The sequence below is a fragment of the Hirundo rustica genome, chromosome 8 (genome assembly GCF_015227805.2).
Source record: "Hirundo rustica isolate bHirRus1 chromosome 8, bHirRus1.pri.v3, whole genome shotgun sequence".
Classification (NCBI taxonomy): Eukaryota; Metazoa; Chordata; class Aves; order Passeriformes; family Hirundinidae; genus Hirundo; species Hirundo rustica.
This window is the reverse complement of record NC_053457.1, coordinates 16064940-16081080: the sequence shown is the minus strand read 5'-3', so window position 1 is coordinate 16081080 and position 16141 is coordinate 16064940. Positions and strand designations below refer to the sequence as shown.

The following is a 16141-nucleotide window of genomic DNA, read 5'->3' as shown; positions in this document are numbered from 1 at the left end:
TTTTCTTTAGCCTTTTCCAACCTGAAAGCACTGCTATGCAAGCCAAAATTGCCAGGGGACTAATTCATCTGCCTGGATATTAGACACAAAATGGTCCCAGCAAAATTCCGAAGGCTGGCCACTGTCACACATCCAAGGCCAGACAGCAAACTTGTGCCTGCCAGGGAATTCAGGCTGGAGCATTGGCTTGCTAATCCTGATGGACTGTACTGCCTCTAGAGTCACCTACATGCTAGAAGGAAAGACACAGTGACTGCTTCTCTACTCACTACTGAAAACACTCACAGAAAGCCAAACTGATGGGTGAAGCAAGAGTCTGACATCCCAAGTGTTTCCTGAAATAGCAAAAAGTTACATTCCAAAAGCCAATCCTCATCTTTACTTCCCTCTGAACTCCTCCAGCCTCAGGTGACAAATACATATATTGCTGGGAATTCCACATCCATTCTCTTCACTTTCCTCTTGGTAACTGCCTCAGAATCCACATTCAGAAACTCTTTTCAATCTCTCCTTCCCATAAAAATAATTAGGAGAAAGATCCAGTCACTGGGGTAAGGAGGCAAGGACATGTCCATTTCCCTTAATGAGAACACAAACCCATGTAATGACTACCTTGACATTGCCTCTTTCCAACCAGCAACTGAAAATACCTATCCAAATGAAAGCAGACTTCTGAAAATCAGTGTGCTCTGCCCACCACACCTACCCACTCAGTGTATATTAGCATATGCCAGAGCCATATAAAGCCCTGGGAGATCAGCTCATAGCAGGTCTAGTAGAGGTAGATGTGACTAACTGTGACTAAAAACCATACTGGTGTCCTTACCTCGATTCAGGCTTTTCAGTCAATGGAGCCATTTTCTTAGTCTCTTGATTTCACTCCGCAAGAGGCACGAAAGAGTTAAGAAAAACTTCCACTGTGCTGCCCAGTCACTTGGCTGCTGAAGTGTAAGAAATTTGTGGAGGCATCTCTCTTTCCCTTTATCACCCTTAAATACTTTGCTCCTCCTACTGCTGTGCTTTAATTAGCTAGCTGATTCTTAGTCATCCCATCCTGTCACTAGGCTTGCTCGCCAACAGCCACCCCCACCCAGCCTGCCTGTCACTCCCCTGCCACTGTCATCAGGAAGGGCACTGTCTCTTCCTGCAGTTCTGGAGCTGGGGAAAGGAAAAAGGTTGGAGGTGACACTCCATGGTAGTATTGGTATGAGATGCACTTGAAAAGTGCCAGAAAGACATTGAAGGGATGTTAAGTTACAGTGAAAGTACTTGAAAAAGTACTTTTCTGTATTTTTAAATCAGGCAGCATCCATGTGTCAAGGGAGGAAAATTTTCATTAGCACTGGACATGGTAGATTGTATTTCAATGAAGTTGAAGGAGCAGCTAAAGTTTCTGCCTTTGGCAGCTGAGATTTGTAGCATAAATACCTGACATGACACAAGAGGAAACTGCTTGTATGGCTGCTACGTTTTACAGGCCCACTCCATGAGCATTGTAACAGGCACCAAAGACACTTCTGAGCCATCAGCTGTACTAGGGTGTCCCCAGAGTGGAGTATCCCCACCACAGTGTGGCTTGGCAACCTAAAACTTGTCCTGGAGGAGAGGTGATGCCAGCTTTTAGGAAAGTGAGGGTACCCTCACACATCCCTAGGCCTGGGCAGCCTCTTGGTGAGGGAGGCAAACTGCAGCACAGAACCACCCTTCCTTCCACAGCCAGGGTCTACAACGCAAGCAACTGAGACAAAGGCTTCCTCAACTCAGACCTTGGAGGCTAGCTCATGCAAGACCAAGTAGTAATTTAAAAGTGGAAAAAATCTGAAGGAAGCCCCTAAGCCTCTTGGTACTATCCTTTGTCACCAGCACAGGCTTTCATGACTGACACTCCACTGTATCTCTACTTGCAGCCTGTCTCTGGATTTTGATTCCTCAAATACACACATAAGAGCGTTGATCTGCTGCCAAACTTACAGACTGATAAAATGTACTGAAAATTATTGCAAGACGAGCACCTCAGCATTCAAATGAGACCTAGAAAGCAACACAGATGGCAAGAGCTGCTGATTGCAGAAGGGCAGAGAGCAAAGTTGACTTTGTAGATCAGAGCTTACACTACTGATTCTTTCAATAAAATGTTAGCAAAGGACACAGAGCAAAGGTCTCCAAATGCCTACATATATAAACACATACTGATGCTCTGTCAAGTGCTGACTCAGGTAGGGTCAGCAACACAAGCTCTCCTCTTTCCTCCCCAATACATCTTTTAGCATCCCAATACTTACCTACCACCAAAGGAAGCATTTCCTTGTAAACCAAAATCAGCACAACTCTGACTTGGTATATCGGCTAAGGGGCTTTCAAAAAGGGCTGGGAAATGTTCCTCTCTTTTACTTCATTTAAGACCAACCAATCCCAAACCTCAGTGTGAACATGGCACTGGTAGTTCTTATTAGAGTAAAACAAAGGACTTTGGAGCCCACATTTACTACCACATCCCAAAGACTGATGCTGAGGAGCTTGTACCTGGGCTTTTGATTTCATCTACCACAGCAGATACCAGACACTATTAGCAAAAGTCAGGCCAGAATCTAGGTTTAGATTCTACTGCCTTTATATTTAAGGGGTGTTTGGTTTGGGTGGAAGAGGAAGAGGGTCATTTCACACATATCAACAGTCAGAATAAAGGGTGATGGAAAACAGTATGTATGTTTTGAGTGGTCAGATCCTACTCTCCTCTTTAAAAAAAAAAAAAAAAAAAAAAAGCAAACCAATCAACCAAACAAGAAAACCTAACCCCATGTGGCTCTCAAAAACAAACCAGAAAAGCCAACAAAAACCCTCACATTGTCCAAAGTGAAATGTGCAGTCATCACCAGCTCCAATTATTTGAAACAGTTATTTACACAACATGAAACACAGTATACAACAGGAGATACCCCTCACAACCCAAAGACAACCCCCTTGATCTCATTCAAATCTGTTGTGGAGCCTGGACCTCATGAGAGCAGGTCAGTTGGAAGCCTTACTTGCTGTGTAGCAGGGGTTTTTAAACAAGCCCCTGATAGTTTGTCTTCAGGTAAGAAAAATAACTAATTAAAAAAACATACTGTAAAAATAACAGCTAGTGAATGAAAGCATGGCACCTAGGGAGAGGCAAAGTAAGGGGGGGATCCAGAAGTTGGCTCAGGTCCAAAGGTAGGAGAGTCATGTCAAGATGGGGCTTGAAACCTTCCTGGTCTTTGCAGAAAACCAACTTAGAGGACCTTCAAACAGCTTGGCAAAGAGGGAGGAGTTCTTGTTGAGTGGAGATCACCACTTGAATGGAAAACAGAATTTTCACAGAATTCCACTTGGGTAAAGAGCAGCAAGCTTTGCCTGGCTGCAGGGCCACAGAGCCTGTTGTTTCTAAAGTTAACCTTGAGTGCAGGATAAAAAGCCTTATGAAGTGTTGATGTTCTACCATCAACCCACTGAACTAATGTTCTATGCACTGCAATTTTCCTGGTATCTGCTGTTGCACAATCTCTGCTGTGTTTTACCCCATAATACCACGTCTTTGTGAAAAATAACTTCACCATCATGGCCGAAGGAAATAGCAAAAAGGAACAAACTAATTTTCTCAACAAAGGAAGTCTTTGGCATAACAGAAGCAGATGCTGGTTCTAGGATATCCTGGACACCTGCTCTAGTAGCCACTGGACAAAACTGCTTTCATCAGAGGGAGTAATTTTAACAGTTACAAGTTACCCTGGAAAGTTTTGTTGCACAATCCTTACAGTTGGGTGTTGGGTTTTTTTGGTTGGTTGGTTTGGTTGTGGGGTTTTTTGAGTTTTTTGTGGGTTGTTTTTTTTTTTGGGGGGGGGTGTGGTTGTTGTTGTTTTGTTTTTTAATTTTTTATTTTGATAAATATCACACAGCTATACTAGTTCATTTATGCCACCCCAATATGCTATGGGACTAGGCTTTCCAGCTACCAGAATAAGGTGGAGGTGCTGTGACATGCAGTTTAGGAAAGGAGGTACTTTTGATAGATCTGGGAAATGCTAAACAGAAGTAATTGAAGTTACTTGATTCTGCAGATGGAGAAGGAAGGCAAGCAAAACTTACATCATGCTAGTGCTTTTAGTTCAGTTCCAGGGTTTGAATTGCAAAACAAAACTCAGCCAAAATAACACGTTGCCGCCAGAGTTCCACCCAGTAACATCAATGAGCACAAACTCATTCACCCAACATCCTTGCCCTGCTTTGTTATGAAACAGCCACCCAGGTTCTGGTTAGGACAGTATTACAGCACCCTCCCTGCTGTAAAAGAGGAGCCCTACCTTGCCCCAAAGCTCCCAACACAGAGATCCCCTTGACCCGAGCCTGAATTCTGCCGCTCAGTCCTGCCCAGCTGAAATCCAAGGGAAGCAGCACCACCACAGAAGGAAATACTGTCATCAGCAATCCTTACAGTCTGCCAGGCTGCTCCTTCCAACTGCATGAAGACTCGGGAAGCACTTCCAGCTGAGTCTGCACAGCATGAGGGGTTCAGACTGTCACCAGAGACTGAGCAAAATTCCTTGGAAAGATGCATGCAGGTCTCCTAAGAGCTCTAGATAGGAGCTTAATCTGTCAGTAGGAGCAAGTCTTTAGGACAGAAGTTAAGGGCCAGCAAGAGGTCTTAAGGGAAACTTCAGTGAGAGGCATGGCACTTGCTGCTGTTGTTTTCTGACTGCAGAACCCCACGGGAGCTGGACAGGCTCTCTTACACCCACACAAGCTGGGAGTGATCAGCTCTTTAGCAGGCACCTGAGTAGCACTTCTTTCCCAGCTCCTACTGATCTGCTAACCTATCTTAACTCACATGCATAAAAGAAAGTGTAAACCTGCTCCTCTGCCTAGAATAGTTGCTGACCCCAGTCCAAGCAATTTTGTGCAATTCAGGACCTGCTAACTGCACACTATAAAGGAAAACCTTGGGGTTCAGCTCCGTTTACTCTAAGGACCATCCTAGGAAAGGAAAGACAAGTGACAAAACATGCATCCTCACTTACACATAAGCATCTCCAGCCCTTTGTACCCTGTGCTGCCACATACACTCGGGCAAAATGGAAGCAAAACTTGCATTCTGGGATTTGTGGCATATGTGCCAAACTGGGGTGTGGGACACAAGGATTATACTCAATGATCGTTGGATTGCTTGTGGCAGGAGAACCCAGGCTTATGTTCCTCTACTACAAAAGGACAGACACTTGCTAAGTTTAGTTTAGCCCAGAGCCATGCTTGCTGATCCAACCAACACCTCAGTCAATGAAAGGCACTGCTGACCGTGAAGGTAACAAAATAGTCCCCAATCAATATTAAAAGCTTCTGTAACAGCACCAGCTGTTTACCACTGCTCTCAACCTTTGTGTTGTAGAGCTTAAATTGACTTTAAGGTACTGTTAGGACAAAAATTATCTCCTATATGACACAGAAGGAAGCTGATTTTTGCAAAATTCTCTAATTTCTCTTTAGACAGAGAATACTTAGAAATTAGCATGATCTCTGTGCCAGCACCTGAGTTTACTGCCTCTTCCAATGACAGTGACTTGCTAAGTTGCTGAGAGTAAAAAAAGGAGATAGAGGAGTGCAGTAAAAAAGGGGTGTTGTAGAAGCAGAAAAGAAAATTAAACTGTGCTGCCTCTCCATCTCAGTATTTTCTTGCAATGTTTTACCTGCACCCTAAGTGCTAAAGACAAATGATTATCAAATCAGGCTACCCACAGCTGATATTCTGTTCTCCAGGAACAGAACTACAGAGCCAAAAGAAGCAACATGCCTTCCAGAAGAAGCCTGGGCATTCACGGAAACTAAGTCCCAGCAGTTCTGCCCAATGTATTCACTGTGTGTGTCATTAACAAGCAAAAACCCAGCCTAAAACAAGAGGCTGAGGAGAAGTTTGGATTCTAATTTGGCCAGCTGGCTGGAATTATTAACCAGCTACATCTGTAACTGTGAAAGCTAATGAGAGAGTAATCATATTTCACAGTTCACAGCCGAAAGTAATTTCCTTTAGGAATTATAGATGGTTTTAATTCCCCCTTCTTTTTGATTTATCTCCCATAAACTGGCTGTCACAGAGTTTTCAAGATTTTACCTTAAATCTGTCCTCAAAGGGCAACACTTTGGTACAGGTGCATTGAGAGGAAAAGTGACTGAACCTCTCCAAGAGGAAGAAGAGAAAAAGCTGATCTTCTCTCATCCCTCCAACTCCCAACCACACAAACATTTCTTGTCACAGCAAGAAACAGCAACTGGATGACTAAGTAATGATAATGACTGCTGCTCAGTGCACTGCTGGGCTCTGATTAGATTCTTCTTGGCCTCTAACCAGATTTAAAAAAAAACCCAAAAAACAAAACCCCAAAGAAAACACATTGGTCGTTTAGAAGAGGCAGGACTGATCCTAATAGGATCAGTACAGTGCTCACTTAAGATGCTCCAGGGTCATTGTCTCTCTTCAGAAAGACCAGATCCTTCATTTCAGCGACTTAGAATGAAGTAAACAAAGACATTGCCCATCAGGCCATGAGCTGCTCCCACGGCCCTTTGCATCAAAAGTTCCATAGCCCAAAAAACACAGCTCAACCGGCCTTGGGGGACATCCACCTCTGGAAGCTGGGGGTGTTGAAATTTTCACATCCTGAACTAGCTGCCCTGTGCCAAACAGGGAGGAACTATGAGTGTATGAGCAGATTGGGAAGACATTAAGGAAAATGTTTGAAACACACTGTCCCTTCCAGAATCTCTGCCTCATCAACACTCCATCTGTTCCCAAAAATTCAATGGAAAAAAATGAAAACTCCATTTTCCTCATTTCTTTAAACTCACTCTCACTGTTACTGCTCTGGTTTCTGGCACAGTGCTGCATCATTTAAACCTCTATCACAGTCTCTGATGGGCAGAGCCAGCGTGGGGGTGGTGTGACCAACCAGCTGGAACCAAAATTGCATTCTGGGCAACACCTTCCTCTAGAAGACGTTCTGCTCTGACCCAAGGGAAAGTTGTGAAAGATGATTCGTTACACCTTACAGCAGCTTGTCTGAATAACCTTCAGCATTCTCCAAAGCAACAAATTCCAGAACTGAATAAGGCAACAGCTATTGACCAGCAGGCTCTGGGAAATCTGGCCATTAGTAAGAATGTCTTTAACTTTTTAGCAACTCTCCAACAGTTCTGTACATACACTAAGGGCACTTTTTCTCAGTTATTGAGCTTTGGACCTACTGTAGTGTTTTCCACACCGACTCCCTCACCTATGATAACAAAAGATTCAGTCAATATAAACCGACTGTGCTTTCACAGATTAACTTTGTTTTCCGGTGCACCGGTTAGATATTTTCCTTCCCCTTCTGTGCCTTTGGTCCATCTTGACAGGCCTGGAACTGTTTTGCATTGCAGATCAATGCATACTGCATTGATGTAGTATGCATTTTTCTCTCACATAAAAAAGTTATTGTAAAAAGGGCTATTTTGGGCTCCACCTAAGCTGGAACAGAGTAAGTTGTTCTCCTTCAAACTCCTATATGGGCTATTCAGGCCCTCGTACTCAATGCTATGAACCTCTGCAGAATAGATGTGCTAGGCCTTGATGTCACACTACAGCCAGTAGGACTGAGCAGGCATCACAAATAAGGGAAGAAAGAAATGCAGATGTCATCACTTGGCTGATGACACAGGTCAGCCATAGCACAAGCATGAGTCACAGAGACTCCCAGGCATGTCTCTGAGAATCAAGCCTTCTTGGAGATGCTCTTTTTCCAGATCAATGCCTGACTGAGTATTTCTGCCTGGAAGAGAACCAAGTATCACATTCTCTTCCCTCTAAAGCAGTCAGACTGGAGGGAGAGAGCTTCCATCCCTTTTGCAGCCAAAGTACAGGCTCATGTTCAGGGTGTAAAACAGCCCACTGTGACAGTTCAACAGTGGGGTCAATGTTATTTTGCTCATAAGGCAGTAGCAGGAGAATTACATAAAATTTGGCTTGATAGATCCCAAAAGGTTTTCCAGCTTCCTCTCAAACACTTGAACTTTAATTCCTTAGAGAGAAGTAATTTATAAAAGACAGCACCAACAGCTAATAACAGCCTCTGCATGTTCAGCATGCAAGAGGCTGATGCAGCCTCACTTGGAATGGTTGTATATCCCCAAAGGAGACAGACATAAGCAACCCTTGAGAATCATAATGACAGTATGGATGTGACTCTGGCGTAGAGACAAACACCAGGTAAAGAAAGAAGTAGCCAAAAAGCATTGTATGTACTATTTATGCAAAGCCAGAAATTCAGTCTTTGGTAACTGCTGCGTTGACCTTTGCTTTCCTGATAACAAACAGGCTCCCCAGAACAGACATCCTAAGGGGAAATTCCAAAATCCCACTACCTCCATCTGTTTCTGACCTGGAATAAGGCATGGAATATTTACTAGCACTAGCATCAAAATAAACAGAAAAAGACGGCACAAACGCAGATAATAAGGAAGGAGGATGTAACAAATGCACACAGTAAACATTATGTCACAAACACAGATAGGAATACATCTGGTCACAGCAAAGGTGAATTTAGTTCTTTCTGGGACTACTATCTTTTATCTAATGCATCCATGAATCACCACAAAAGTGGCATTTGGAGATTGTCTTTCAAGACCTGGAGCTTCTGACTGCCTCACATACCAAAAAAAGCCTCTGTAATACAGTTTTCCTCCTGCCATCATACAGCTTTCTGCTGCACAACCAAGGCAGGCTGCTGCTAGGATGAAAAACTCCTTCACTACAAGTGACAGAGACAGATGTGATTCTGCTGCCTAAAGTCAGGATAAGGTCTCCCAGTGTGATTCAGGCTCCTCAAGTGAGGATAACATCTCCCAGTAATGTGCTCTTTCCCCTCATTTTCAGGCTACTCACACGAGTCAGCTGGATGAACTTTCAGGCCCAGCTCAAGGCAGGGTCTTCTGACAATGACTTGTGTTCTGTCTTCTCTTCACATGCAACTGCTACATAACAGCTCATACCTAACAAAAGTCAAAGAGAAAGAAAATGCTTGTTAGTGCCATTAGTACTGCTGTCCAATGCATCTACAGAGAGGGTTGTACCAAAGCAATATGCCATTCATAGAAATAATGCTACTTTTAGATGAAACAATTACCTCTGTTTACCATGCAGGAAGCATAGCATAGTTAGTATAAACATCAGTCTGCCCAGACCCGCATACGAGCATCCTCTGTGTGAGAACCAATATTTATGGTTGTCTCCAGGGACGGCTGAGACCACATCTGTTTTCCTGCCTTTCTGTTAGAGATTCCCTCTCAAGCAGCAAGGAAAGCTGAACAGCACAAATATTCACGCCTCCTTACAACCTATAGTCTGTTTAGCAACGTAAATCGCTGTTGATTTCAGCTTCATTTAGTATACTAGTTTGCAAAATGCAAAAAGAAGAAGCAAACACATCTATGCTGCTATCCCTGATGAGTGAATAGGCTTGTCTGATACAGAGCCTGGGCTGGGAACAAGGGGTAACAACAACCATGAAATGTAATTCCTGCTGCCAGGAATAAAGAGGAAGGGTAGGTAGTAAATGTATATTAAGAAACACACATTAGATGGTCTTCAGACAAATTCCTTAGTTAGGATACACAGCTAGACAGACACAGAGGCAGAATTCACACGGAAAAATTTAATGCTTTTTTGCGTGCATTGATGGTTACTAAATGAAATTATTTAACTCCAGTCCAGTGTTAAGTCAAAATGTTAATATCTGACATGGATTTGATAGATGGCTGTGCACTTTTACTGTTTCACTCAATAACATTAACAGCAGCGTCCTATAGCGAGATGCCTTTGCAGCTTGACTTACAGGGTAAGTATTGACACACCTCATCTTTAATCATGTCATTTATCAGGCTGAGCTAGTCAGTCACTCACCCTGAGCTCCTGCTGTACCAAGTGGAGAGAGGGGTTCTTCCAGAGGGCAATGCAATTTTTCTCTACACTACCTGTGGAGGCTGAGGGGCCTGCCACCAACGTTGCTGTGCCTCAGCCCTGGAGGGGCCAAGGCAGGCAGGGAGAAAAACCCTTTGGGTAAGGGCGAGAAGTGCCTTTCTCCCATGGACCTTTGCAGTCATATGCTAATATGTTGTAAATTCTGTTCATTCATTGGTTCACAAAGTTGATGTCACCCCAGTTCGGTTCTTGTTGACCATATATGTACCCTTTCCAGAATGTTCTTCCCTCCCTCAATCCCCACGGGTTCTGTCTTACAGCAGTGCTCTGCCCTGTTGCCCTATTGGTTCTCCCAACACATAGCCACACCCCTGCACCACTTTCCTCTATCCCTATTGGCCCTTAACCTTTGGGTCTGCCCCTTTAACCCCCCATTTAACCTTGTGCCCTCAGCCCATCCCCAGTTCTCATCCCTAGTCTACATTCGAGGCTGTCATCTGTGCATGCACCGTAATAAACGGCACTCGGATTTCCAAATGGGACCCCGGCTCTTCGCCTTAATCATCAGCCTTGCTTTAGCAGCATGTTCCACACCCCGAAGGCGCAGGTCACTCTCAGGGCCTCGTTGCAGCTCACGACACAACAACTACCTTCTTCATACTTCCCTGTATTCAAGAACTTTAAGAAGAGGTTGAGGAGACCAACTAGCAATGTTTGATGCCTGTGCTGGATGACTGAACAAATCCTTGTTTGTTTTATTCAAGTTCTGAGGGGAGTGAAGTCACATTTCTTTCAACAAGCAATGCAGGACGAGCACCTCCAAGGGCCTTGTACAACCAGCCTGTCAGCCAGAAGCCTCACCAGTTAGATATCCTCATGGCAGTGCACATGGGGCAAAATCATGGCATGGAGAAAGCAGAAGGTGATGCTCAGGGATAAAAGCACTCATAAGAGTATCAAGGACCTTGCATAGGAGCCATCTCAGACCATGCTTACAGAGCTCCAATAATATGATAGGTGGTTTTTTTGGTTTTTTTTGTTTGTTTGTTTTTAAAAAAAAAAAAAAAAAAAAAGAACAACCTAAAAACCCACCTTGAGTAGTCTTAGGAAAACACAAGCTGAAAAAAATTAGAGTTTTCTGTTGAGGATGGTCTAACAGCTTCTCCATCTCCAACAAGTAGAAAGGGATCAGTGAAAGGACACACATTTGAAAGGCTTATAGCTAGTACTGGAAAGAAAATTTCCTATAAAGATGTCCAGAGTATGCACCAAGAGAGAGTTAATATTCCAGTGGCAAGGTCAAGCCCTGGTTTTTGTGCAACACAAGAAGCTACCCTGCTGGCATTAACTGCAGTTTGTTTGCTTTCCCAACCTGCCTTGTCCTTGTGAGTTGGCAAAAGGCTGAAGCTGGCCAGAGTCCCAACTACCAAAAGCTGCCCAAAGAAGAGAACTGTTATCACAAGGACTAAGAGCAAGACTGAGAGGGGGAGGAGAGAGTAAATGGCACAAAACCCAAGGGATAGAAACTTCTCTGGTGCTGAGAATTGTTACAAGTCAGGCTTTAACCTGGCACATAGCCAGGGAGCTCAGTGAGGCAAGGATACAGAGGAAGGTTAAGACTGGTCCTTGCCCCAGTCTAGAGGTAACACTGAAACGCTCAAACTTTCCCCTTGGAAATATGCCCCCTATTATCTCCTGGAGGACCATAAGCTATTTTTGGTGAAAAATCTATGCAGGACTCACAGAAAGATGCAGTTTAGACAAACTTTATACACAGTGCTGTTGGAGTACTTCACTTTCTGTCAATTGCAGCAAAATTAGGGAGCTGAGAGTGTCAGAGAGAAAGGACACCATACCAAGAAGTTTTCAACATGTTTTAATTTTAATTCTGTTAGCAGTCAGCTGTGTGCTGGCTTTATCTGTTTTTAAGAGTTTGATTTCCACCACAAAAGAAAAGTCTGATGGAAGAGTTTCTAATAATACAAAAGGTACTTGGATACTGCCTGCACAAGAAGCCAGCAACTGGCACCAGCGGTAGCTGAGCTGCTCAGGGAGCCACAAAAAGCAACTTCCACATGGAAACTTTGAATGAATGTAGCAGGTGAGGAAATCAAGCAAATGGAGAGAAAACAAACAAAAAAAACCACTACAAAATCAAACCAACCCAAAATCTCACCACATTGCTGATAAAGGTTTCCCTGCAGAGTTTAGAGTTTTATTCCTTCCTTTTGCCCTCTCCCTTTTATTTTTTTAACTAAGGGTTTCCTTAACTCTAGACACATCTTGAGTTTAAAGACAAATAAATCACTGCAAATTGTATAGTTCTGATGCACTGAGTGACAGCCTCAGTCTGTTCTGGTACCCAAGCCTGGTATAAGAGGCTTTTCAGAGCAACACAGGAAGGGAACACCATGAGGATGAGATTAAAGTACAAAAGTAACAATGTCTACGGTTTTACAGATGCTTCTGGAGGCTGTTTTATTCCATGCTAAGGGCTGATACACTAACTGACAACACCATGGTAGTATAGAATCAAGCTCTCTTGCTCCTTCTCCCTTTTTCAGATCAACAGCCAGGCACATCTTAAAAGAGTTGGACTCAGGCCACACTCAAACCACATCCCTATGGAGGAAGGAATGCTGCCAAAAGCAAAAAGGAGAGGTGATAAACAGGAAATTTCTAGTTGCAGACAGTGGCCAGGCATGGTCCACCAGGACAAGTCTATGAATACACTTATAAACCCTGATTAGGACACCTAGTTCCAACTAACCCACTGCAGACATGAACATCAGGTCAGCATGCTGCTATTCTTGCAGTAATTTTCCACACTTCACAGTCTGAACTCACACACAACCAAGCAGACAGCACAGCTTCCAGTACCCCCCTTAGGCAGCAATGGAAAACACTCCCCAAGTGATCTTACACCTGAACACAACGGGAGGGCAGCACACACACACACAGAGCCTCCAGCTCAAGAATTGGAGGTGCCAAGCAAAAGAAACATAGGAGTCTCACATTGTTTTCAAGGTAAAAAGAGAAAGGACCTGACCCTGCTTGACTTCATCATGTTGTTTGTACAGTGTCCTGTGCTTTGGGCACTGAGCTGCAAAATCAAAGCAAGTACAATGGCAATGAAAATATAATCAAACACATCAGTGTGGGACCAGCTTTGGAATAGAAAAGCAAGGAGCTGGAAACTAAGATCAACAAACAATACTCAGATCTAAAGGCCATTTAGAAAACAACAAATTCAAGCAGCTCGGTAAGACTAGTAGGATAAAAATATTGTGTTTTGCCATTTTCCACATAAGAACAGGCAGCCCCTTTTCAAGGAATTCAAATGGACAAGACACACGAAGGGGAAAAAGATGCATGGATGAGGAGTGATTTGACCTGATCGTACCAGAATCAGTGCCAGAAACAAACTGTGACTCCAGCTTTCCCAGCACAATGCTCTTTTCATGGTCTGTACTGCCTCTAAAGCTGAAAATTGCATCCACCTTTTGAAGGCGTTTTCACGAAAAACTGCTCGTCACCATCCCACCTTACAACTCCCTGCAGTGCTCACAGCAGAGGTGTCCAAGCAAGCACTTCATAATCCACAGAAGGCTGAATCCACCAAGTTAAACTGAACAGCCAGTGACAATAAATTAAGCTGATCTGTTTTCTTGATGCTGATCACACAGTGCTCACATGCACCCTTCAGCTGGCAAAGCTGCAAGTGAGGCCAGCCATCAGTATTGGTAAAGCAACAAGAAGCAGTGTGGAAAGGAAGACAAAAGTCTTCAACCTGGGCAACTGTTTGCTAAGTTGATGCTTGTCCTTGGTGTCAGATACAGTTATGCCCTTCCACTCTGGAAGTCCTAAGACTTGTCAATCAACTCAGAAGAGATATCAACAGATCTTTGGAAAATTTCTTACTTGAGCCACTCCATCAAAGAATTCTAGCTTAATAAGTATCAAATACAACAAAAATGCCATCCTCAGCTAGTGCAGCAAAAATCAAATTCTGATAAAATTTTTGCTAAGTAAAATTATTATTATTATTAATAATAGTAGCACTAATAATCACCATCATCCAACTTACTGATAAGCCATCTCTAATATCCTTGGGTTTCAGATAGTTTATTCGCTTTTACAAAACAAACTACCTATATGCTATGAATATGGACTGCTTAGGGACAGATGGCCAGAGCCCAGCCTGTCCCTGTGGACTAGAATGACTCAGAGAATATTGCATTGGGCTAACAGAAATACTGAAGATAACAGTGATGCTGTTACTATTGTACATGCAAGGCCAAATCCTGCTAAAGCATGTCATGAAGATAACAATGATGCTGTTACTATTGTACATGCAAGGCCAAATCCTGCTAAAGCATGTCATTTTCAGTGAAGTCAATAAAAGTGGTATAAGTACACTTCAGGGTAGATCCTGATTTCTCAACATTGGCTTAGTTTTTCTCCAATATAAAAATGACCTCTTCTGCCTGGTAGACCTTTGATTTTAGTAAGCTTATGTAAAGCAGTGACTTTCTTCACCCACTGCTCATCAAACACAATCTGTATAATATGTGACCTCCAAATGCAAATTCCTTACATGGACGACTTGGGTTCAACCCTTTTGAGAGAAACTACCAGCATAAACCAGATTAACTTGAGCTGCCTCCTCAGAAGAGGCTGCTGCCAAAATTCCTCTTGCAGGTTTGTTCAGTCCATGCCCAAAAGACTACTTTTACCTGTCCAAATGAGTCAGCAAAATCCATTTCACCTCTTCCCCAACACAGGACAGGCAGCATACACCTCCATGGCAAAAGGCAGCAGCCTGGGGCAAAGCTCCCCTGTTTGCTCGGGTGTAGCTCCTTCAGTTTGGGCATGCCAGCAGGCAGCATTCCAGCAGCACTTTGCAGAAGAAAAACTGCCCAGAAGTAGCTAATACAAACAAATCATTAATACAGGCTTCCCCCAAAAAAATAAGGCATGTAAGAAGCTGGAGAGAATGGTAAAGTGACAGCTCTCAGTCTAACAGAATTTAAGAGCACATCTGCACACAAAGGGAGAAGTGGATATCTGCAGAGCAGGCATCCCTGTTACTTCTACATCCCCATTTCAAAGCCAAGGTTAGGAATAAACAGAAAACAAACATACAAAGGAACAAGGTCATGCTACATCTCAACAATCAGAGAACCAAGCTTGTAGATCAACACCGATCCGCTCTCAGATCCTTAAGATGTAATTTCAGCGACACACATTTGATTATCCCTACAATTCACTTGATACTTCTTGAAAGGAAAAAAAAAAAAGGCGTCGCCAACAGATAGATGGTGATCAGAAAGAACAACACTGCAGTGATGCCAGAGCTCTGGGCACATTCTCACTTTGTCGCCATTTTCCATTAGCTAACGCTGTCAGCTCCAGAGAGGTGAGATATGACTTTGCCCAGAGTAATACCATCCAGATACAGAGGTTACTCTCAACTGACCCCAACCTAAGTGAGATTAGAGTCAACCCCTCCCCTTCCCACCTCTTTCACCACCTCTATATTTAACCGCAGATTAACTCATTTCCTCTATCCACATGGAAGATTAAAGTGTACCAAGTGCTGTCAGCTCAAGCAGAGCCTCAATGCATCCTCATGTAAATCACAACTTGGTGCATGTTTTAAAGTATGTCAAGGAGGAGAATGAGTCACACCTTCATACTCACAAAACCACACACTTGCTTCTCAAGAAGTAAAACTGGCTGGCAGCCCAGGTCCCCAGAATAGTAAGAGATATCTCCAATTCTAATCTTTCCCTGTCTGTTACATAAATCTCAGAGACATAAGAAGTGCCACTATTTACCGTGTTTGAATGAAATGCGGGTCAGTGACCAAAGCAAAGGGTCAAACACAGTGACCTGGCCTTCAGGCACGGCATTGATTACACTTCTCTAGGAGGAAACAATAGCCCCTCATTCCAGGGAGAGGGAAAAACAATGCAACAAAATCTCACTGAGATCTCATGCTCACTAGGTTTGGTTCAAAGAGGCTGAGAACTACAAAACTGACTAGAAAAATGAAACACCAGCAGGGAAGGGAGAGAGAAATAGAAAGCAGTGAAAGACTTCTCAGCCTGCAATGCCACTGATGAAGGGCTTTGTACAAGGATGAAAATGCTTCCCTCAGGCTGTAGCTCTCCCCCC

The 16141-nt window shown here is 43.5% G+C and overlaps 1 protein-coding gene across 50 annotated transcripts in view; it reads right to left on the bottom strand.

Annotated features, from left to right (window-relative positions):
• Positions 1-16141, bottom strand: part of SORBS1 (sorbin and SH3 domain containing 1) — a 206351-nt gene that overhangs the window by 73763 nt on the left and 116447 nt on the right. For 21 of the 50 annotated variants that reach the window (XM_040071307.2, XM_040071321.2, XM_040071327.2 and 18 more), the window contains exon 1: positions 827-966. In XM_040071307.2, the coding sequence (XP_039927241.1) occupies positions 827-858 (32 nt within the window). In that variant the 5' untranslated portion in view covers positions 859-966. Of the gene's footprint in view, positions 1-826; positions 968-8926; positions 9034-16141 lie in introns of those variants that run through there. The other 29 variants (XM_058421598.1, XM_058421595.1, XM_040071315.1 and 26 more) reach the window with 7 other exon arrangements.